The 23,233-nt window shown below is 34.8% G+C and overlaps 5 protein-coding genes across 5 annotated transcripts; 2 read left to right on the forward strand and 3 right to left on the reverse strand.

Moving 5' to 3' along the window:
* Window positions 1–1,818: 1,818 nt before the first annotated feature.
* LOC146160975 (protein kish-A-like) lies at window positions 1,819–3,454 on the forward strand. The gene is made up of 3 exons (XM_083385709.1): window positions 1,819–1,908; window positions 2,541–2,685; window positions 2,941–3,454. Exons 1-3 carry the CDS (start codon window positions 1,906–1,908, stop codon window positions 3,006–3,008), a joined length of 216 nt encoding a protein of 71 aa, XP_083241835.1. The 5' UTR covers window positions 1,819–1,905; the 3' UTR covers window positions 3,009–3,454.
* Window positions 3,134–5,186, reverse strand: LOC146160976 (proteasome subunit alpha type-7-like). Its single transcript, XM_083385708.1, has 6 exons — window positions 5,020–5,186; window positions 4,819–4,945; window positions 4,469–4,593; window positions 4,254–4,376; window positions 3,841–4,023; window positions 3,134–3,553 (listed from the first exon to the last, which is right to left on the reverse strand). The coding sequence occupies exons 1-6, from the start codon at window positions 5,116–5,118 to the stop codon at window positions 3,449–3,451; spliced, it is 762 nt and encodes a 253-aa protein (XP_083241834.1). The 5' UTR covers window positions 5,119–5,186; the 3' UTR covers window positions 3,134–3,448.
* LOC146160977 (cytochrome c oxidase assembly protein COX18, mitochondrial-like) lies at window positions 5,169–6,729 on the reverse strand. The gene has a single exon (XM_083385707.1). The coding sequence runs from the start codon at window positions 6,284–6,286 to the stop codon at window positions 5,198–5,200; it is 1,089 nt and encodes a 362-aa protein (XP_083241833.1). The 5' UTR covers window positions 6,287–6,729; the 3' UTR covers window positions 5,169–5,197.
* Window positions 6,730–11,110: 4,381 nt separating this feature from the next.
* LOC146160978 (nucleolar protein 11-like) lies at window positions 11,111–19,174 on the forward strand. The gene is made up of 16 exons (XM_083383971.1): window positions 11,111–11,277; window positions 13,012–13,176; window positions 15,242–15,460; window positions 15,599–15,740; window positions 15,951–16,045; window positions 16,825–16,894; window positions 16,961–17,037; window positions 17,342–17,506; window positions 17,598–17,645; window positions 17,717–17,901; window positions 17,977–18,102; window positions 18,183–18,245; window positions 18,377–18,455; window positions 18,513–18,587; window positions 18,661–18,768; window positions 19,019–19,174. The coding sequence occupies exons 1-16, from the start codon at window positions 11,149–11,151 to the stop codon at window positions 19,136–19,138; spliced, it is 1,866 nt and encodes a 621-aa protein (XP_083240097.1). The 5' UTR covers window positions 11,111–11,148; the 3' UTR covers window positions 19,139–19,174.
* On the reverse strand, window positions 18,768–21,923 carry LOC146160979 (inositol polyphosphate 1-phosphatase-like). Its single transcript, XM_083385062.1, has 7 exons — window positions 21,666–21,923; window positions 21,254–21,405; window positions 21,056–21,183; window positions 20,621–20,795; window positions 20,466–20,532; window positions 20,121–20,391; window positions 18,768–19,921 (listed from the first exon to the last, which is right to left on the reverse strand). The coding sequence occupies exons 1-7, from the start codon at window positions 21,861–21,863 to the stop codon at window positions 19,737–19,739; spliced, it is 1,176 nt and encodes a 391-aa protein (XP_083241188.1). The 5' UTR covers window positions 21,864–21,923; the 3' UTR covers window positions 18,768–19,736.
* Between the last annotated feature and the right edge of the window lie 1,310 nt (window positions 21,924–23,233).

Here is a 23,233-nt window from a genome sequence, read left to right on the forward strand (position 1 = left end):
CAGTATGTTTATAAATAAAATTACAGTTTTAGCATTTTTTTCCATTTGTAATAAACTATACATTTATTGTTATGATTGTATGGTTAAATATTTTATGCTTCATCAATAATAGGAATTATTATCTTTCCGGAACATTTATGCAATTTTATTTTAAGACATCATAGAAAAACCACCCGATCCGTTAGAAATCAGTGCATTTCTAAGCAAAAAGGTCTACGACAATCAGGGCATCCAATGGCCGAAAAGTCTAGACTTTTAGACCTTGAGGTCCTGGTAATGCACTGATTTGGACCTTTAGGTAAACTCCCGGCGTAGATAAATTAAAAATATTTTCAGAAAAGATAACAAAAAATATGAGATAGGATTAATAACACTTGTCCCACCTAAACCCTAACGCTAACCCGAATCCTAACCCAAATAATGTGCGTTATTTTAATAATTCTTTAAATGCTGGGTAAAAAGGCCCAAACTCGGATGGGCATAAGATGGTTTCTCGTCCATTGTATTTAAGATTATTACGTCACAAATTGAGGTATTGGGGCCTGAAGCGTTATAATTATTAAATTATCGCACATTATTTGGGTTAGGGCGCTGGTTAGCGTTTGGGTTTGGTTGGGTCAAGTATTGTTAAACTTAATCTTCTTATGCACATTTGTTAATGCAAATTAGTGCATTGTCCAAGACCTCAAAGTCTAAAAGTCGGACTTTTTGATCCTTAGAATGCACTGATTGTCGTATACCTTTTTGCTTAGAACTGCACTGATTTCTGACGGATGGGGTGGAAAAAACAACAAAGAATCACAAAACTTGACTACCGGTATCTTGCAAAGTTGAAAAAGAGAAACTTTTTCAAGATTAGTGGGCCGAAGTTGTTTCGAAATTTTTCGGGCTAACTAATTAGCTAATCCGCCCCTGTTAATAATCCAACATACATTTTGAGGAAAATTGAGTTTTTCGATAATTTGTTGGTACGCAACAAGATCATAGAACCTCGAGGTGGTACGCGGTGAAAAAAAGGTTGAGAACCACTGATTTAAAGGGACATTGTTATGATTTAACCTTTGACCTAAATCGGAACGAAATGTTCTGATTTAGAAATATGTTTTTTTTAATCGGCGCCCCGTACTGTGTACATAAAGAATGTTTAATATAAAACGTAGTAACGCTATACCGATTCGGTGTTTATCAGGATCTAATAAAACGCAAATAATTAAAAGTAGTCTTTATACCTGTTATATTTTTGACTTGGGTATCGTGCCCGTGGTCCGATCTGATATCAAATGACGTCATTATTATGTTCGAATAAGCTTTTTCCAGGTCATTAGGCCAACATTTTGATTAGTATCGGACCAATACTAAAACTATCCCTTGTCATCAGGTATCGGCTCCGACTTTACAATAAAATTATCTTTGAACGTTTTAGTTTAATCTATTTTGCTTGTTTAAGCATAGTATTGACGTCATTTGTATCGGATCGTGATACGTTTTGTATAAATATCGTGTCTCACAGGTTATTGGGTAAAAATGTATAGAACATTTCTTTCTTGGATCACAAAAGCAAATATATAGATTGTACTGCTGGTTGCAATGTTAAATACTCTAGTCATGAGGTTATAGACATTTAAAATGTGATATATTTGGGAAACAAAAATGAAAAACGTTGTTAGGGCACAAAATGTCGTATATACGTTTATTTCTGTGTGAGCTTAGGTACCCGGCTTAGGCTAGAAGTATTATTCAGCAAAAAATGATGCCTATTTTATGACAAAATGAAAAAGTTCTGCGACTTATCGACTTAGTCAGGGAAAGTCCCTTCTACGTCATGATTACAGCTGTGGATGTTGTGTTGTCACTCAGCGTTTATTTCACAGACGTTACTTCGTTAAAAGACTGATCAAAAGTACGATGGTAAGTGAAAGGTGGATTGAGTTAATCCTAAAATGGCTTAATGCTAATAACTACATAATCAATTCCGTTGTAACTTACAGTCGTTTGTTGTAACTTACAGTCGTTTGTTACCATACACGATGATGTTTTGACCCAGTTAAGGCCCGTTTACACTACAGCTGCACTGAGCTGAGCAAAGCGTAATTTGCATTTAAATTCTATTGTGGCGAGCGTTTCAAGCTTTGCTAAGCTCAAGCCCCGTGCAGCAGCTGCAGCTAGCTTAAAAATACGCTTTGGAGCGATTTTCACGCTTTGCTAAACTCAGCCCAGTGCAGCTATAGAAACACATTACGTTTGGAGAGATTTTTACGCCCAGTGCAGCTGAAGTGAAAACAATTTCACACCCAGTGCAGCTCAGTGCAGCTGTAGTGTAAACGGGCCTTTAGTCTTTTGAACATGGTCAAAAAAATAAAAATGTAAGGTATATGTTACCTTAACTGTATTTGGAGAAGCAGTCCAACTCTAAGAGTTTGAAATTGACTAATCTTACCTTTTACTAAGTTCTACATATTATATACTTATTGAAGATTGAGTTAATTAGGCCTAATATGAATACTTAACCCAAAAGTTAAAACAGTCTTTTATTGTTTTAGGTTGCTATCTTCAATTTCCAGAGTATGCTTGCAGTGGTGTTGCTTTCTATATGTACCTGTGCATATGTGAGAGCAATGGCACCAAGTTTTCTGGACAAAAACAAAACAGGTTTTTTGGGAATCTTTTGGAAATTTGCTAGAATTGGTGAGTTTCACAAATAGGTTTACCTTATTTAAAAGGCCTTACTTTCCAACCTGGTTGATATATATATATAAGAAAATTATTGATATATATAAAGGTATGTTTATTGTTAAATTATGTTTTTTATTTTCGTGTTTTAAGCAGAAGTTATCTGTTAACTAGGGCCATATTAACTTATTTGCTCTATGAGAACACAAAAATAACTATATTTAAATTCTTAAATTTCCTGTACAAACAAACCATGAATTTGTTTTTCAGGTGAAAGGCTTAGTCCTTATGTTGCCCTGAGTTGTATTGCAATGGGATTGAGTGTCTTGTTCTGGTGACCGCTCTAAATTATATTAGCAAAAATTTACAGTTACCGCATCATACAATGCTCAAGATTTGGTGCAGAAGCAGAGTTTACCTAAAAACTGTACATTTTCTACGTAATAATTTTCTGTCTTGCCTTGCATTGCATTATTTGTATTTTAAAGACCAGGAGAACCATTAAATACGCTAAATCGAAATTAAGAGGAAAAAAGAATTTCACTCCTATAGTTATTATTCTATAATACATATATATTGTGTCGTTTTGTCCATTTCATTTGTTGATTTGGTTTTAAATTTTATTCTGCTTGAAAAGAAATGTATGACTGGAATTTTAACAACAAAACAGTTCAGTTTAACAGGTTCAGTCACAAATCAGTGCAGCAGTCGTTTGGGATAATTCCCAACAAAACTTAGAACTTCAGGAACATCAGCAGCAATACAGATTGCAACTAGTCTACGTTGAGGACCCTTTTGATTTTTTCTGCTTCTTTTCAGCTTCCTCTTCTTTTTGTTTTTCAATCTCAGCAACCATTTTCTCTACTTCTTCAGTGTCCAGCATCTTAAATAAAAATATAATTAAGCCTTTTTAAATAGCTTTGTGTTGGGCTGCCTAATTGGTGCCGCGTAATCTACATTCAGAAATGCTGAACGAACATCTTAAGTAGAGATAGGAAATGGCATAGTGTGAAAAAATTATTTAAATAAATAAAAAGTCATTTTAGTGCAAGTAAAGCTATTAAAAAAATTATTGTATTATGAGCAACAACTCAACAAATTACCCAAGTCATTTGGTAAAAAGACTTGAGTCAATGTCATTACAACACTGGTGAGAGATGTTCTATTTACCTGCAATGGTTGATTTCTCCTCATTACAGCAATCTCCATACTTTTGCTACCAGATTGAACAACTTCCAGGAGTGCTTTAACAGCAAGTTTAACAGTTTCTCGTTCGTTCCCCGTAACTTCAGCATTGTAGTGTTCTTCCAAGAACTCCCGCACTGTTTTAGCACTTCTTCCTATTGCATTTGCCTGCAACATTTTAATTGCATGGTTTAGTTAAACTTCTCAGAACAGCTTTAAAATTCCAGACATTCGGTTAGTGCACTTTAAACCGATGTTAATAAAGATAACTTCGTGGTTAAGATCATTGATCAATCAATAGCAGATATCTCTCACAATCAACAATATTTTAAAACATTTGAAAAGCAGGATCAATACTGCCTAAAGTTCTAATAATAATATATCAATATACGTCATACCTTCCATGCATGATAGGTTCCGGATGGGTCGGTTTGATATAATTGTGGTGTACCATCATAATCAAATCCAACAATTAATGCAGATAGTCCAAAAGGACGGCGGCCGTTACTTTGTGTGTATCTCTGACATTAAACAAATAAATTCTCTTGACTGAACACACACTTTAGCAGTATGCTATTTGTATTTCCAGATAGGTTTTATAATAAGAATTTACCTGTTTTACAGTGGCAATATATCTTGTAATGTACTCTATGGTTACTGGGTCTTCCACTGTTAACCGGTGACTCTGGCATTCGGTTCTTGCTTTGTTAACAATAACACGAGCATCTGCAGTCAAACCTACACAGCGAAAAAACTCATCCAGCTAAATTTTAATGATACATATTATATCATTTATTTGGTGACTTATAGTTTGGAATATTTTTGAAAAAGATTTGTAAAGACTTTTTCACTTTGCACCTTAAAGTTTTTTTGCTTCAGCAGTTTAGCGGAACTGTTTTCCAATTTATTGCTTTCTTTAACACTGTATTTTGCTTAACTAATTATATAGCAATTTTAAGTTACCTGCAAAGGCCATACAAACATGGTCGTCAATGGTACAAATCTTCCTCACAGTTCTTTCTTCCTGTAGCTTGGCCACAGATTTTTTCTCAACACCAAGAACCACAATGTCCTTGCCACGGATGCCAACCTATTATTGTACACAATAGATTAAATTTGTAAATTTATGAAAATAATTCATTTATTGCTAACAGAATAACTTACAGCAGTAGAACCCTTTTTGACTGCTTCCTGTGCATATTCAACTTGAAACAGATGACCATCTGGGGAAAAAACTGTGATTGCCCGGTCGTAACGGGACATCTTGAGATTTATTTGAAAGAATAATTAAAAAGTATTATAATAGTCACAGGTCTAAAAAAAACAATAAAGTAACAATAAATTATTTCACCATGTGTTTAATTATTGGCAATCTTTGTAATAAATCTTTATATGGATAAAGTGATTCAGATGGAGCAATAGGAATGCCAAGAAGAGTTTTGATCTTTTTACTTTTTAATAACAAAGCTTGAGTCACACCATATAGACTTGAATACGTCCAATATAAAACAACTCCAGATGGCATTTGGCATGCAATTGGTAAAAGAATTATTGACAGACCCCTGGCAGAATACACCAGAACTTTTTGTATGCCTTTTAATTTGGTTTTACCATCTCCCCTGTAAATCTCAATAACTGCCAGGTTTAATGTACAGAAGAGAACTGGCAACACAAAAAGTGGGTCAGCAATACAAAGATCTGGAAACCAGAGAGCGCCTTCGTTGGAAAATTGTGATGCAATAGACAGTATTTCAGCAGTTGGCCTTGCATCGTATGGTAGACTCATGGTAAGTTCTCTAAGTGATATTGATATGGAAAACCACAAAGGAATTTGTATCCAAGGCAAAACAGCCCGTTTAAATGTACCAGGGATTTTTAGGTTTTTTCTATGGCGTCTCATGTTTGATTGATATTGGTTTAATCTAGTGGCTGCGTCCCATCCCTCTTTGTCTCCGACAGCCTTGATCTCTTCTTTTAAACGCTCTCCAATTTGAACGAGTTGGGGCATACCCCTATGAAATGTCACAGAGCTTTTCATTTGCATAACCATAAGAGGAGTCATAATAAAGCATCGCATAGTGAAAGTGCAAATCAGAATTGACAACCACCAGGAAGTTCCAGTTACATCATGCACTGTTGTTAAGAAACCCTCTACAGAATTTATCCAACTTGAATCCACAAACCATTGAGTGAATTGATGTAATCCTGATGGTTCTGCATATTTGCCATAGTCTGATGGAAGTGATGAAATGTCACATGTAGCAACAAGGGTGTATTTACTACCACTGAATGGTATGTTACCCCTTGTCTTTTGGATTCCTTTAGAACAGGCAAATGAAGAAAACGACAGCTTTGAAATATAGTTTGGTTTTACATAAAAGTTTGCACAATTACCAGCTCGATGTAAACTTCTTAAACTGTAAGCAGCCATTGCTTTAATTTAATTTCAAAAATAGGTGCATAAATTGAATGTACCAACAAAAGGCATTTATATTTTTACAACAAGGTAATTTAATGAAATTGATCTTAAGAATGACAGGCTAGGTGTGTAACAGTGAAGCACTACTCTGTGTAGCCAATCAGCACTTGCCAAAATTGTTAGAACAGCTTCTGACTATTTTATCCTCTTAATGTCATTTATCCAATGATTTATTTTCAGTGAGTATACTGTATACATGATACATCATCACTAAACATTTACACAAAACCCAAAAGTTTAAATTGTGGCAGGACTCTGAACGTCGCATGTGAAAAAAATGATTTAACACCTGCACCTGTGGAAAGCATGGCAAGTGCACCTGCAAATTTGTTTATTCAACAAACCCAACCTACAGCCCTTAAAAAAATCAAATATGCAACCAGATTTTGTTTATGTTACGTTAGCGGGGTGCACTTTTGACCTTTAATGTAGGGTTCCTCTCAAGGAATGTTTCAACAGTAAATTCCCGGAATTCCCCGCTAATCAACAATCCCGAATCCCGGGAATTTTTTGTTATAATTCCGGGGTATTCGGCAACATAGCAAAACTTAAAAAAAATCGTTTTTGACTAACATAAAGAAAAAAATAGTACCAACCATGTTAACATCGTTGCTTTATTTGCGCTTACCAGCGGATAAACTTAATTAAATTTATTCCACCACTAAATCTGCTTTTTTTTTAATAAAAACAAATAAGGGTCCTGACTTTAATACGCTAAGTTCTTGTAAGATTGCTTAAGCAATGGTCCAGAACATTAATAAGCATGTTTAAATGTTTGAAGTTTAATATAAAAAAATTTCCAACGTTAAAATGACGTAAATTTAGGTATAATTTTTTGTCGCGATTCCCGGGAAGTTTTATTTTTTTATCCCGTTTCCCAGGAGTGAAAAAATCCGGGAAAAGAGGAACCCTACTTTAATGCTGTCACCCGGATTTTGTCTGCCGTGCACATGCAAGATGTCGTTGAGATTGACAATACTTTCCAGAAGCCTGCACACCAGAGATTTTGGGGTTAAGTGCCATGAAATGCAGGTTGGCCGTTATCTATTTTTCAGCCAAGCACCGCAAGATCTTGTGGGGCTATTTTAATTTGGTTTCTGTAGAGAGTAACGCAAAGACGGTCTACAAATAAGGCAATGTGTATTATCTGGGTTAGAGTGTGCGGTTTGCATTTGTCAAGTATTAATATATTTATTATTAATAATAATGCTTGACCCAACACTAACCCAAATAATGTGCGTTGCGGTATCGTGTTTGTAGACCGTACCTTTTTATTTAAATTGCGTTACTTTTTAGTATCAAATTGAAAGAGCCCTGATCTCATTTGTCATATATTTCAGTCTTGCCTGCACATAAATGGGTTTATAACAGTCTTATAAACATGTAATCTTTGAAAATAGCAAAGTTTGTCCAACATTTTCAAACCGCAAAATAAGAGATATTAACAAACTAATTTTTGGAATTGACAATTTAAAAATTCCTTTGAACAATTAATTGCGTGGTAGGATTTCAGACCAGCGCACCTAAGCTTTGAGTGTTTACGCCAAACAAATCAGTATTTCGAAAGTCCTAAATTGCAAAACCAAATGATAAGATTTTTAACAGAATAGAATCTTTTTCGAACCGCCGATGCGTAACGGACGGTCCAAATATCCACAATCATGCTAACATTTTAATATGAAGACATTTAGAATAGGCTTACAGTTTATCTTGTAACACGTTTTATTTCAAGTTCCAATATGCAGATAATTTTTTTCAATATGACTGTTTATCAAGGCAGCTCACAGTGTGCTAATGAAAAGTTTTAGCTTATGAGCATTAAATAAAAACACAATAATAGTTTACTATTTCACAAACTCTTGATGGAACATCTACCGACTACTTAATATGATATAATTTCTTATCTTCTGAGATTCACGTGTGTTTTTGTTTAAATATTTTATTTAAGATATATGAAAACCCGTTTACCACTTTAAATTGTCGTACAATTCAGGGCTTTAGGGCCTAAAGCTAAAGTTTGTGCCATGATATCAAAATAGTTCAGCTGGTAATTAAAAAAAATACTTTTTATTTTAACAACGAAATAAAATATTATTATTCTTTTTTGATATGTAATAAGCATAATTTTGCATTGTTGGCAGAGAGTCAGGCGTTGGACTAGAATTCTACCACAACGTTGAAATAATTATTAAGCAATGCATAATATGTGGGTTAGGGTGTCGGTTAGTGTTTGGGTGTGGGTAGGTCAATAATATTATTTAACACTATTACTGGACTCACCCAAACCCAAACGCTAACCGGCACCCAAACCCAAATAATGTTCGTTGTGGTAGGTTTCTAGACGAACGCCGAGAGTCATTTGTCAAACAGACAAAAGGATTGATATTTCTTTAACTCACAGCAACAGCTGATATAAGAGCACGGTAATTTGTTTAGTACATAATAAACGACATATCAACCGTTTCCATACAACAAACCAAAAGCACTCGTATCGCATTGTGACGTAACAAGTATTTAATGTTATATTTTGTATGGCTTGCAAAAAATAATGATCTATAGTACTGTTTAAATTACATTTTAAAGCAGGGAGTCGAAACGGAACCGAACCGGAACTTTATGAACCGGTTTTGGGTCAATTTTTTCCGAACCGTAACCGAACCTGAACCGGATTTTATAAGATTTTAAGGAGCCGAACCCGAACCTGTAAATAAAAGCGGTTCGCTCTTGTATGACGTCACAATTTTTATTTTACAGAGTCAAGTTACGCCATGTAAAAATTTCATGAAAAAAATATGAATATTGAGTGTGTGAGTACGAGATCACGTATAAGATGGGACGGGACTCCTAAGTACAATCTCAAGGCGATATATTCTTCAACGTGGTTCTTGTCTCCGAGCATAGACGGAAGGTGAGACGTCTGTCTTGCAAAAATGTCTCCTTCAGAGTTGTTGTGCCTCAAAGCGTGGAGAGTGAGACGTCTATCTTGCAAAAATGTTCTTTGTCTTGAAGTTTCTCTGGTTCTTCTTCTTTGGCGTCGACTATAAGATTCTAGACTATCAGGATAATAATCTGAATCTGATTGGATTCTTCTGTCTTCTGGTGAACTTTCCCGAGACTTAGCTTGAGCTCTTGGTATGAGCGTTGGTCTTTTCACTCGTCCAAATGTCGAGCTTGATGGCCAATCACTACCCAAATCTACAAATGGGTTGAGAGTCCTTTTTGCTGTATGCGCTGATGAATCTTCTGACGAAGGGCTAACAGCGTCCCTTTCGTCTAACTGTTCGCTTTCTATTGAACTTTGTGGACTGTAACCTGAACTAGGTTTAACAGCAGAACAACTTGTAAATTGATCCTGAGAACTGGACATTTTTATTTTGTGAGCAATCCTTTTTATACACAAAATTCAGAAGAGAAATTTTCTGTGTGAGAAAAAGATTATGACGCAGCAATGACACGGCAAATTGTTATATTATCTAATAGTAATTTCGTCACACGGGTGTTGGCTTATCGCCTTTCTTTCTCAACATATCTCCTACAAGGAAGTTAGAATCTGTCCATATTAGTACACGAAAACGGCTTCTCTAACTGTAAACACAATTTCGAATCACTGTTTTGAGATGTGGCTAATGTGCCAATTCTCAAAGCGGCGATTTAAGGTCGCACATTCGAGGACAATATAAGGAAGGATATGTGTCAATTTTGCTATTCGTCATCTGTGAACAAGTGGCCGAACTGTTTCGCAAGGCACTGGCAATTTACCGGAAGTTTTCACTAAAAACGCACACAGTAGCAATTCGTCAACATTACATTTTCGAGTTTAGACACATAAAGCTCTTTGATAAATAGATATATTATTACAATTTTGATAAATATACAACAGGATGTTTTTGGTAAGGATGCGTTATGACAATTTTGATAAAGAGACAAGGAATAATAAAGGGGCGCATGTTTTTGTTATTCGTTAATTACTTAAAACGATTAATTAAACATGTAAAAATGGCCACTGCCACCACAAGTGTAAAAATCGTTGATTTTTTAGATATTTCAATGAGTTACTGTTTTTTTAATAAGTCACGTAACTTGGATTAGATGACTTTTCAAAGATTATTCTCAACATTTATCGACCCACATTTTGAGATTTAACGCAAATTATATTGTATCTGAACCGGAGCTGAACCGGAACTTTTAAATTCCTCCGAACCGAAAGCGGAACTGAACCGGATTCCGAAAACATCCTTGAACCCGAACCGAACCTGAACAGGAAAAGTCAAACGGTTCGACTCCCTGTTTTAAAGTCGTCTGCTCTGCTCATAAATTGCTACAAAATGCATATGATCAGGAATTTCACCCCCAATTAAAATGTGCTTTATTTGCCCAAAAATCACCAACGGGCTAATTCCATCAAATTAAGAACCTCTGTTACATACATTAGACATATATATTGCCCGACTGTGCTGACATGTGCCGGTTAAAAAAAAGATATGTTCACTCAAAAAACAATTATTAATGTAAACGCGATGTATAACAGTCATTTTTTAATTTACGACACAGGCTGTAATTTTTTAAGTCGGGCATTAGGCAAGCGAAACATTTGCCTATATAGAACACAGAATACTATTAACAGTTTTTAAACACAATAAAAAATTAAATATATCCTCTGTTAGTTTTTTTAAAACGTTGCGATTTTGGCCTGGATTTTTAGCGTTCATGGTAAATGGTCCTATAAATAAAAATAAAAAGGTTAGAAAATTAAAATAGTAATTGTTCCTAGATAGGTAAACAAGTCTGCGAGGTAGGTTCATTTTATCGTTGATATGGCTTCGTTCGGCTGCAAATCGACTATTTTGCAAAAGAGTTCTAAGCGAAAGTTTATTGATGTGGCACCAGATAAATCAGAAGATAATGTTGTAGTGACATACGAAGACAACATAACCATCTACGATGTAAGTGTTGATTTATAATGGGTAATACTAATTTACGGAATGATGAATGGTCGGAATGGTCGGAACGCTCACTGATTTACGGAATGGTTGGAGTTGACGGAATGGAATGAATAGGGCCGAAACTAATTTGATGAATGGTCGGAACGGAATGAACTGTCGGAGTAGAATGAACTGTCGGAATGCAATGAATGACGCTGTAGGAGCAGAATTAACTATCGGAATAGGTTTTATGCACACCTGAGGTTTACAAACAACTTAATTTTTTTCAAAATGGGGCGCTGGGCTAGAATCCTCCCAAAACGCGCATTATTTGGGTTAGGTTGCTGGTTAGCGTTTGGGTGAAAGTGAGTCAAGTATTATTATTAAATAAAGAATATAATAACACTTGACCCACCACACCCAAACGCTAACCCGCAACTCAATTTTGTGCATTGATATCATAACTGTGGTAGGATTCTAGATCAGCGCCCAAAATTGGAATTTGCAATTAACTAATTCAGATTCATTTCATTCGGACAGTTCATTCTGTTCCTACAGCTTCGTTCATTTCATTCTATTCCGACAGTTCATTCTGTTCCCATCATTCATCAAATTAGTTTCGGCCCTATTCATTCCATTCCGTAAATTAGTGAGCGTTCAAATCGACATAATCACTAATGGGTGCCACTTTAAATGAGACCTTCTGAGGGTTGAGGCTAATTACTCTAATTTAAATGGGATATTTTCACACTGATATCGGTATAAAGTATTTCTGAAACGTTTCTTAACAACGAAATGTTGATTTTATGGAATTTTAGTTATTAACATTGTTTCCGAAAAAAATTTAAATTATGCAAAACTTGGTAGATTAAATATAATACTTCCACCACCCAAACGCTAACCACAACCCTAACCCAAATCAATAAATTATCACCTATTAGTAGACCAATCTGGCCAAATATCCACTTATATAATTAGTATTTAGTAGGGATGCTCAAAGTAGAATATTGAATCCTTGGATTCGAATCCAGATGGGATTTTAATCCAATTCTGCCGTTTATTTCGGGTAATTGTCTAACCGTTTATTTTCGGGTAATTGTCTTAGTGTCAATCAAGCGTTATTGGTCGAGCGGCTAACGTGTAATGTCTGGTGTGGAGTGCGCAATTTCCCTAAAGCCGATAAGTTGCAAAAGTAACATTCCGTTGTAAAACTTAATTGTCAACAATTCGTTAAGTCAATAGTAACTTTGTATTCTTTGCAGTACATTATTTGACTGCATTACAGATCACGTTAGTAAAAAAATAAGCCCTAATACCCAACAATGCTTTAAAAAACAGGACCGAATTGCTTAAGACTTCTGTGTGCAGTGTTGCATTGTACTCACTATTGGCAAAAATATAAGTTTTGGCAACAACCTGGGCAGTTGACATATTACAGTTTGCACAACTGCTTCAAATGACAGTTGTTAAGAATGTTAAACATATGGGAGATTTTTTTTATTATGTACACGTGTTAGAAAATTGTTTGGGCGATTTATTGCTGTGATTGGGGGCCCTGTAGGGTAGATTAAGATTAATTCCCCAAACAAAATCGAGGTTAAATAATTTAATAAAAATATACTAGGATTCGGTATTCTGGATTCGTTATTCTAGATTCGAAACCTATTATTCTAGAATACCTTGGGATTCTACTTTGAACATCCCTAGTATTTAGGAACATTTTACCAATAACATGTTCTTTTGACAATGTTTTAGACATGCAAGAAAAGAGTTTTAAATTCTTGGTCTGTGAAAGGAGGTCAACAAATAACATCACCTGCTATTTACAACAAGCAAGACAATGAATATGTCTTTGTAGTCAACCATAATATCATTCAAACACATTCTGAGAGCAACATCGACCAAGTTGATAAATTTACTGTGAGTTGGTATTATCATTTTGATATAAAATTTGTGTTGCATAAAAGTTGTTTATTTCTCACCCGAAGGCATGGAATTTAATGAATTACTACCAAAAACTGTAAATCGCCTGACTTGTTTTGTGCATTTGATAGACTTTTTACTTCTGTGTTATATTAATTTTTTTTTTACAAAATTATTACCTACAGTCTAGGCCAGTGGTCAGCAAACTTTTATTGTCACTGTTAAAGTACTCTTGTGCAAGTGCAATGATTGTACGGCTATCACGCGGCCCACAACTACATGATAACACCAAGCTATTCAAAAGAAACCCGCAGCCCACTAAAAATGGTTCTGCGCCCCACATTTGGGCCACAGCCCACAGTTTGCCGACCACTGGTCCAGGCTGAGAGTGCAACTCCCCCGCGCAGGCCAAACTTCTCAATCTTGTATTTGCCCGGCTTCACTGGGTGCTTAACTTCATTTGTAGTACTGGCAACAGATTTAGTAACAAATCGTTTTTTCATTTTGCAAAACTTTGAACAGTGGTGCGCATTTAGAAGTTTGATACTGGGTTTATATGTTCCAAATGAAGAGACACGAAACTGTGATTGCGATTTTGCCTTAAGAATGATTGGATCTCACACAGGGGTTGGGGGTCCGGACCCCCCTTTTTGGAAGTGACATTAACGTTTATTTTTCGTTTTTGTCAGGGTTTACCTTACCGTCCGAAGCTGCGTGTTTTTTTCAATGTAATTGGGTCACACGTCTTGCTAATGCGAAGCCAAAATCAAAGGCAAAACGCCTTTTTCGTTTCTTGTTTGGTCGACCGTAAACACAGGACATTTTTTTGTCTTTCACCTTTCGTTATTCGTTCGGGTTGGCTGTTGAACAAGTGGGTGTTCGACAATTAATAACAGTCAATCAAGCGGTCGCTGTAATTCATCGGGCTCGCTGCCTCTTTAACAAACTATACACGAGTCCATTTTAAATACTTTTTGAGTATTTTAACTACGTAAGTGCGAAAAATTTTCTTTTTACGTTTTGATGCTGTCTATTGAACTAGATTAGCACTTCTACCGTTGCGCCGTGGAAGGCTGCCAAGTGCCTCGCGGCCAAACGGAAAACGTATTCAAAAATATTGGACATATATTTTTCAACATTTCTTTTATTTTTATTTTCGGCAATGTAATAAAAACTTGCAAGAAATTTTAAACAATGCCATTTTCCCCCCCCCAAACAAAATCGCGCTCGCTTCGCTCGCCATCTGTGAACTCAGTTAAAAAGGTTAAAAACACTGAACTAGATTAACTATTGAAGTGGCATTTTTGCAGATGTTGCGCTGATGAAATAACACCGGGGAAAAGTGATCTTCGTTTAGTATTGCAGGTGGCGAAAGACGTGCTTTTAATTTAACGTAGTCCCGTAAATGGATTTACCAAAATCGATCACATATATTTCACGGACTTGTTTTCGTTTTTCTCCTGAAGTTAACGATTGTACACTAAGCGGTTTCGCAGCTGGCGCCTGGCAGGAGTGTCAACGATGTACGTGTGACGTTGTGTTTTGCGTCTAAAAGTTTGCTTTTGCTGGACGTTAATTGGCTGTTTCTGATGATATTTTTATTATTTATGACGTCATTACAATCGCTGTTTTATGACGTCATATCTGTCAATATTTTATGACGTCATTTACGTCAGACGGAAAAACGGGGAATTCCCGAAGTTGAAAATCCGGGACCCCCCTTTTTGGATTTCTGGATATGCCCCTGATCTCACATATATTTTTATTACCGTACTGAGTGGCAAACTAATTCTCTAGCGGTATATCAAACTTTAAATTTAAAACTTCAGGTATTGGCTCATCATTCCATATATGAAACATGGACTCCCAATTTAGTGCACTAAGTCAAGCCAAGTTTGTCAGTCATACACATTCAAGATCTGCGCTTCTTATTTTCTTATTTGCTGCACTTTAAAAGCACTGTTAGATTTTTTAGTTATAAATTTAACCTTGTAAGCAACCTGATAATGTCTTTTGTGCAACACTTGAAATTTTATGAGCTAAATTTTTCTCTTTTATTCAGGTGAGCGTTCCAATATTTCGCATAATTGAACACTCAAATAGTGATCCATTAGTTGTGTTTATTAATGGTGAGGTGCGTAGCTTATCACAAGTATTTGAAAATCCAAAGTTTGTACCATCAGCAAATCCCTCACTTGGAAAATCCGATCAAATTGTATCCTGTCAGCTTATCCAACTGACTAGAGGTCTTTTAACCACATTTGTTTACAAATGTAAAAAGGTATATATATGTCACAACATTGAGAAAATATAAATTAAAAAAAAATAGTGTAAATATATATTGGTTTGTAAATTTTATCCTGCTAGTGTGGTTATAAATTTGACACAAATCACGATAATAATTTATTGTTTTATCCAGCAACATTTCCTGCTTCTAACCGTCATCAATAACAATATTGATGAAAATGTTAAAATCCAAATTGTCCGTAAAGGACTAACTTTTTGTTCAGGATGCATTTCCACGATACCAATCAGTGATGAGATTCAAGTTGTAACTTTATGTAAGTTTTCATGTAGACAAATGCATAAAACAAATTTGCTCATGTGCAACCTTGTACTTAATTGTTTTTATGTTATATTATTTCTAATTACAGAGTTGTTGTTAAATTATAAACAACACTTAAAAATACAGTAGATTAAATAGTAGTTGCTTAAATAAAATACATATATCACACCTGCTGTATGTATGTTGTTGTTTTTTTCACTTTTAGGGAGTGATGGGTCTCTTTGCAAATCAACTCTCCCGGCCAATTTGTCAAAAACACATCTTGACTTTTCTGTTGTCACTTCAGTCATTCTACATCAAGTAAGACAATTAAGATATTTAATTTGAAAATATTCATTTATGATTGGTTTATCTGATGGCTATTATGATATGTTGTATATTGAATTAGGAATTAGTTATGGTATAAACACAAACATTAAGATTTCTTGAAATAATTCAAATGCAATCTTTTGCTTGATGGGTTCGGACCCCCCTTTTCGGAAGTGACATTAACGTTTTTGTCAGGGTTTACCTCACCGTCCGAAGCCGCATGTTTTTTTCAGTGTAATTAGGTCACACGTCTTGCAAATGCGAAATAAAAAAAATCAAACGCAAAACCCCTTTTTTCATCTTTTGTTTGGTCCGACCGTAAACGCTAGATAGTTTTTCTCTTTCGCCTTTTGCTATTCGTTCGGGTTGGCTGATCAGCAAATGTGTGTTCGATAATTAATTATAATAAATCAAGCGGTTTCTGTTTTTTTCTCTCTGAAAATGTCGAGTTAGAGGGTGCTGATGTTTCTCGCTGTTTGTTGTCCGCGTTAATATCATATGTTGGTGTAAGACAGGGGTAGGCAACGTACGGCTCGCGGGCCGATGTAATTCATCGTCCCGTCGCCTTTGACAAACTATACACGATTTCATTTAAAATACTTTTTGACTATTTTAACTACGTAAGTCCGAAAAATTTTCGCGCTTCACGCGAACTTGCAAGTAAGAAATGCCGTTATACCAAAAATAAATCGCGCTCGCCAGGTGAGCCAAAACTTTAAAAGGTTATCAAACACTGAACTAGATTAACTAACTATAAAGTTTTTGTATAGAATTCAAGTTTTTCGACCTTGTTTCCTTTAACTCCAAATGCTGTTGCTATCTGCTGCAAAGGCTCTTCTGGTTTGTAATCATATTTTTTGTAACTCAGCAGAAAATATGTTACACAACACTTCAATATTATTTTAGATATCACTGTGTCCTCTATTGATTTGAAATTTGGTCTGTGTCACGATAATGTGAATGATGTAAAGGATTTAGTTCAGGTAAATTTTGAGATTTTGCATAAAAATCAGGTAATATGGAAAAAAATTAAAGAAGTTGTTTATATGTAAAATATTTCATTCTTAGCCTTGCAATATTGTTTGCTTTAAACTTCTCATTTAATACATATTTTTACTTGCATACCTCTTAACTACAGATGTTAGCAATAGGTGCAAATGATTAAAAAGCTCACCCTCTAATTTATATGAGCAAAGTTCATTGACATCATTTAGTTCTGTGTTGTCTACATAAATTATATCAATTAATGAGTGTAACTAATAGAAGTATACTTGAATTATTGAACAGATCAGAGCACTGAATGGGCACATGTATTTGGTTGATGAAGTTTCAATATCGTCAGTACCTTTTGTCTCCTCCCCAGTAAACCTTTTTTCTGTGTGTGGCATGCAAACTGTGCCATCTTCTTCTACTGACTTAACGTCAGTGATGTGGTCTAGCAAAGCCTGTGAAGTAAGTTTATAATTTTTCAATTAAAATTTGTATAATGTTTATATTAAGAGTTCTAATATTTTTATACAACATTCAACCCTTGCTTGCTTAGGCCGCGGGAAGTGATGAAGAGCGGAAGTATTTAGAAATTCTTTTAAAGGTAATTCAATTAAAAAGTCAATTTTATTACCACAAAAAAACACTATTTAAAAAATGTATTTGTTGTTAAAGTCCCAGAAGGATACGCAACTTCTGGAGGCATGGAATTCTTTACTTCATCTTCAAACGCATTCGCACCGAATGCAATTTTTCTTGTCTCCCTCTTTGTCAAAATTACTGGAACGATTTTCTGGTGACAGTTTTTCATCTAGCACCTTGTTGAAAGAAATCATTCAAAGTGGTCTCGTTAGCACAAGGTATATGTCAATCTGACTGCAATTTTATCACAATTTTAAGTTCCTTGTAGATAAATGAATATCATCTCTCTGCAGCGTGTGTCCCCATCTGATAACAACAGTACTAAAAAGACAAGATCTGGATGTATTGTTAATTTGTCTGAACAAATTAAAAAATATTTCTGAAAATGATCTCATCGCTTGTTTAGAAGTTTTAATAAGGTTGGTGTTTTTAACTATTTTAAAATATTTTTTTTTGAAACGCCAAAATTCTGTGATTGTGAACTTTGAAATATTTTTAGTGATGGATCATCTGAATTGATGGAAACTGGTGCTGAGGAAATGTCAAAACGAGAAAGTTTAATGTATCCTTTGCTTTGAATTATTACTTGCATTTACAAATCATTTTAATTTACCTTTAGAAACTAAACTCATCTGTTTTATTACTTTTTTTTAATCAAGACTTGTTGTTTTATTCCTTGACATACCCCTGTAGTGATGTTGTGTTATCTTTACCATTTACGGAGTGTCACATGAAAGAAGCTTTACATAACCTTTCATATGTGAAAATGATGGTAATATTGTTTTTGCGAAAATTAAAAATTCTGTTTTCTGATTATCATGCTTTTTAGATTTTGATAAGCACTTTGGAAAAAAAGTTAGAAAGTTGTTCATTTCAAAATGCAAGACATTTGTCATATGAGAAGGTAAGTAGTTCAAAAATTTGTAAAATATTATTTTAAAGTCCACTAGTTTCATTGTAAAATTGACTATGTTTAGGTTTTGTCCTGGTTGTCTCTTTTGCTTGATTCACACTACACAGAGCTTGTAGTCTCACCGGATTCTTGGGAGAAATTAGTTAAACTGAGAGAAACTGTTGGAGTACAGGTAAATAAACACACTATATTTTTTAAATAAGTTTGTATGGCACCATTTAGCATTTCTAAAATAGGCTACCGTAAGCCTTTCAGTTTCTAATTGTTACACAACTGGGACTAAAATAGCTTTAATATCAATAAAGACAGTATGCAGTTTGAATAAGCATATAGCTAAAATATGAGCCATTCCATATCAAGTATAATACATTTATATTGTGAAAAATGCAATATATCTTCTTAATACAGTGTTCATTTTGCAGATGGAAATGTTTGATGAAATAAATCAAATTGAAGTTCTGCTCACACAAATTCAACAGTCCCTTCAGCAAAGTCGCAGACCCACACGATTTACATATAACATTGAAATGATGAAAATATAAGTTACAAAAATCATAAAGATGTGTTTAAATATATAGCAGTCTCGCAAGTCAGTCTTAATACGTATTAGTGCTAGTGAAACAATGAAATGCTGGACAACAAAAATTGCCAAAATATAACCAAATTTGGTCTCCCTAAAAAAGTGACAAATGTTTAGTTGCAGGTAATGGTATTTGTTGAATGCGGACTGGTCTTACTATGATTTGGGTGTTGGATTTTACTTTTATGGTCGGTAAAACAGTGTAATACCAACTAATATAAATAGTTTATTTCAAAGGATGAATTATAACTGTTGTAAGTGCAAGTAATAAAAATATAAACTCTGGTAACCCAAATAACAAGTAAGCAGATCATAAAAAGGGAATACAAAAAACACGATTTTGAAACAACAAATGGTAGTAACAGGGAAAAAAATCTCATAATTTATATATTTATTAAAAAAAATATTGAAGGAACTTGAAAAAAAAAAACACAGGTACACGTTTAATGGTAGAAGCAGTATAAAATAAAATACATGTGCATTGTGCAGCATTAACAACAAACAACTTAACAAACTTTAGATTATAATGTATAACTAAAATACCCTTGACAATGAGGCTACTATTTGTTCGCTTGAGATATTGCATTTAACACGCTTTTCACACAATCCAAACTTTTTGGGTTGGCAGTGTAAGCAATTGTGCCACCAATATTTGCCCAAGGAGCTGCTGGTTGGGCATTTTCCATGTTGTACTTCAGTTGGTACGACTTCAGGTTTTCAAGGATGTTTTCTTCAGTGCTGACCTCTGCAAATTGTGTATGTGATCCTTTTTACTTGGGTCATACAAATATATTTTAAGCCTAAATTAACCTGAACAAAGTGCCTAAGCATATTAATAAACAAACTGTAATCCAATGTCAGGGCAAAATTGTCATTAACTGGTGCTATTTATTTTTAACTTAGATACAGTATTGGCAGTAAGTATAAAAGTAATTTATTCATACCTGAACATTCAGTTGCTTTCTTAAGACTCACAACGCTGCCACCCAAGCACATCAACAGTGCCTGTGTAGCGCAAGTGTCCCATTTATAACAGCAGTCATCAGAGTAGACCCAAGCGTCAACAAGGCCCTCAACAACACAAAGGCATTTGTAGCCTGCACCGCCAGCAGTGCACAAGGTAAGGTCTGGAACTTTAGTCACCAAACTTTTAATTTCTTCATCATGCTGACTTGCAACAATGAGCTTGTGGGTTTGGCGCCTTGTCTCTTTACTCTGAATGTGATAATGTTGTTAACAACTTACAGCTTCAATTTCAGTTAACATTGAATCAAAATCTTACAGTGTTTAATTGTTGAATGTTGGATATTCTTATTATTATTGTAACAAACACCCCAAATGCACCTGTCAATCCAACTAAGAAAAATAAAAAATAAATTTTTACTGAGATTTAAGGAATATGTTTAAGCAGTTTAAATAATATTTGAAAGAAAGTGACACATACTTGTTTGAAGAATCTCTTTTATAAAAAGGCTGGTTAACCACACCAGCTACAGGCAGGCCAGATTTAATATCATAAGCTCCGATTAGTACAGTAACACACTGCAAGCCACATTCATAGACGTTGTTTTTATCCTGATTGTCCTTCTCTACCCCCTTGACATATTGCGATGTTCCATCTAAAATATATTTATATTGTTTTACAAAAATCGGTAAATACACATCAGTACTTTATTGTACAAGGCATGTTTTACATTACCAAACACTCCAACCATTTAAAAGTCACTAAATAAAATATGATAAGGCTTATAAGCTAATATTTGTCCCAATGACTAGATGTTACAATGTTGTTCATTTGTATATTTATATTATAATTTATTTTAGCTTGAGGTATGTAGGTGAAGACAATTATGAAAAAATATAAAGCAAGCAAATATACCAATTGGATCAATCCATATGCCAATCTGTTCGGTGTCAATCTCATACTTGCTGATTTCATCCAGAGCACCTTTCATAAATGCATCACAACACACTTTACAGGTGGAATGACCGGCTTCTGCCATTAACCTGTAATAAAATTTATTATTTAAATAAAAAAGTAAGACTATAAAAAACACGGATCCAATTACAAAAAAACCTTGAAGTTTCAAAGTTTCCATCAAACACTTTGGAAAGCAATGCAGCAGTTTCTCCAACAGAGTCCTTCATTTGCACTCCTATTGTTTCACCAAGTTTGTTGGTAAACTGGTTGCTTTCTTCCCCAAAAACCCGTTGGCCAATTCCAGGGACCTTAAGATTGTTAAATAGTAGAAAAATAACATTCATGGTATGACTGTTAAAAATATTTTTAGATAATGAGATATGTCTATTTTTTAAAGCAAAGTTTAAGTTGCTGCTTAATATGAAATCAAAATAGTTAGCCAGCAATAACAATATATTTCCAAACTCTCTTTATATTTACGCAACTCTACCAGCTGTATAAGGTGCCCTGGTTTACCAAAGCATAACAAATAGCCATAAATTTGAGCGTACATAAATCGAAATATTACTTCTTTGTCCAATTCCGATATTGCCACCTGTTGAATAAAAACGTCGGCTAAGGTTTTGAAGTCCAGGGCGTCACTCTTAAGCCGCCCCTTTTCTTGTATTAGAATTTCGAACAACGACTTTTCAGCGCGACAAAGCTGTGCTATTTTGGCGGCCTTCTGTGCGGCTTGCAACATTCCGAGGAATAACTTGTCTCCCATCTTGTGCCTAGTGCAATATGTGATTTTGAGACATCAACCGACGATATAAACAGAAGTTAGAATCTTTACCAACTAATGTAAACAAACTAAAAAGATCAGCTGATTCTATCAGATAAACTCCAACAGTGGGTAGGGTAAAAAGCCGGAGGCCACAATTACATTTACAAAAAAAAGAGTAGCCTTTTGTCCAAGAATAACTGTTTTTTTTAGTAAACAACCTGAATTAAACAAAAACGCGTGCGAACCCGCATGTTTATTTAAATGCATGTAGTATTTTACCTGTTGCACAACCTTATGTTGACGTTCCAAGATTGGCAAAGCAAAGCTTATGCGGCTTTAATTGTTGCCGTGAAATCCCTTAAATGTAATTTATGTTATTAGTGGCAATGACCTTACCGCCTACAAATAAACATAATTTACGAAAAACTTCATTTAGCTTAAATAAAACTAAACAACTGTCATTCGCTAAGTTTTTTCACCGTGACGACCAACTATATATATACGTAATCTTTACAAGTTTTAAGGCAAAACACTACCTACCTTTTCAACGTTCTGTCAGACGCTAAATCTAATGATATTTTGTTGTTAAATAAATAAATTGAGCCTTTACATTATTTTTCTGATTAGTTAAAGATTGTACCGCAAGCAATAGCTAAATTGTATATGGCTGATACATCAGTGGGCATAAGGAAACAATTCGGTAGAACCCGGAAATGTTAAACACTGCCTCCTTCCATAAAGCGGAGTGTTTAAAAGATGACCACGCAATGGTGCAATAACGTTGCCTTCTCTAGGTTTAAAACGAAGAGGCTGCAGAAACACATCAGTTCCTTGTTTTTATTGTTTTAGGCCCTGGTTATGTGGCAGCCTGTCTGCACACTATCAGTGGCTAAACGGAAAGCATTAGATTATTCCTAAAAGCGTAGGTCCAACTTGCTTTATCCTAGGGCTACCATATTTTAAGCACCCAAAAAGAGTAAACGAAAGTAGAATTGTTACGTTTGAGTTAGATCAGCGGTTCCCAAACTGTGGCCCGCAATGAGAATTATTTAATAAGTTTATAAACATTAGGCTTTAGCGAATGTTTTTAAACATTGTCTGCCACAATTCTTAATCATCACAAGGTATGCTTTATTATTCGATAATAAAGCGTGTTAAATGATGTCTCTTGTGGCATTATAAAGCATCTATTATGCTGTACTACCTGCTATCAGCAAATCGTTTAAATTGTTTGTTAGAAAGTTGTTACAATAGATTAGAAAGAATCGTTAGTTACAAAAAACATGGGTCAACTGACCCTTGAATTTTTATAGGGCCGCGAAATATCAAAATCATTACCGGTACAAGGATCAGCCAAGCAAAATTTTTAG

Source organism: Ascidiella aspersa, chromosome 3 (genome assembly GCF_963924565.1).
Source record: "Ascidiella aspersa chromosome 3, kaAscAspe10.2, whole genome shotgun sequence".
NCBI lineage: Eukaryota > Metazoa > Chordata > Ascidiacea > Phlebobranchia > Ascidiidae > Ascidiella > Ascidiella aspersa.

Excerpts from the sequence above, each read along its gene's own strand:
- LOC146160975 (XM_083385709.1), top strand. Across the intron at positions 2,686-2,940 it reads TTGGAAATTTGCTAGAATTG|GTGAAAGGCTTAGTCCTTAT; the intron begins GTGAGTTTCACA and ends TTTGTTTTTCAG.
- LOC146160976 (XM_083385708.1), bottom strand. The coding sequence starts at position 5,118 with ATGTCCCGTTACGACCGGGCAATCACAGTTTTTTCCCCAGATGGTCAT. Across the intron at positions 4,946-5,019 it reads TCAAAAAGGGTTCTACTGCT|GTTGGCATCCGTGGCAAGGA; the intron begins GTAAGTTATTCT and ends GTACAATAATAG. Across the intron at positions 4,024-4,253 it reads GAACCTATCATGCATGGAAG|GCAAATGCAATAGGAAGAAG; the intron begins GTATGACGTATA and ends AAAATGTTGCAG.
- LOC146160977 (XM_083385707.1), bottom strand. The coding sequence starts at position 6,286 with ATGGCTGCTTACAGTTTAAGAAGTTTACATCGAGCTGGTAATTGTGCA.
- LOC146160978 (XM_083383971.1), top strand. The coding sequence starts at position 11,149 with ATGGCTTCGTTCGGCTGCAAATCGACTATTTTGCAAAAGAGTTCTAAG. Across the intron at positions 17,038-17,341 it reads ATGTAAAGGATTTAGTTCAG|ATCAGAGCACTGAATGGGCA; the intron begins GTAAATTTTGAG and ends ATTATTGAACAG. Across the intron at positions 18,769-19,018 it reads GAGAAACTGTTGGAGTACAG|ATGGAAATGTTTGATGAAAT; the intron begins GTAAATAAACAC and ends TTCATTTTGCAG.
- LOC146160979 (XM_083385062.1), bottom strand. The coding sequence starts at position 21,863 with ATGGGAGACAAGTTATTCCTCGGAATGTTGCAAGCCGCACAGAAGGCC. Across the intron at positions 21,184-21,253 it reads GGAAACTTTGAAACTTCAAG|GTTAATGGCAGAAGCCGGTC; the intron begins GTTTTTTTGTAA and ends ATTTTATTACAG. Across the intron at positions 20,796-21,055 it reads CATATGGATTGATCCAATTG|ATGGAACATCGCAATATGTC; the intron begins GTATATTTGCTT and ends AATATATTTTAG.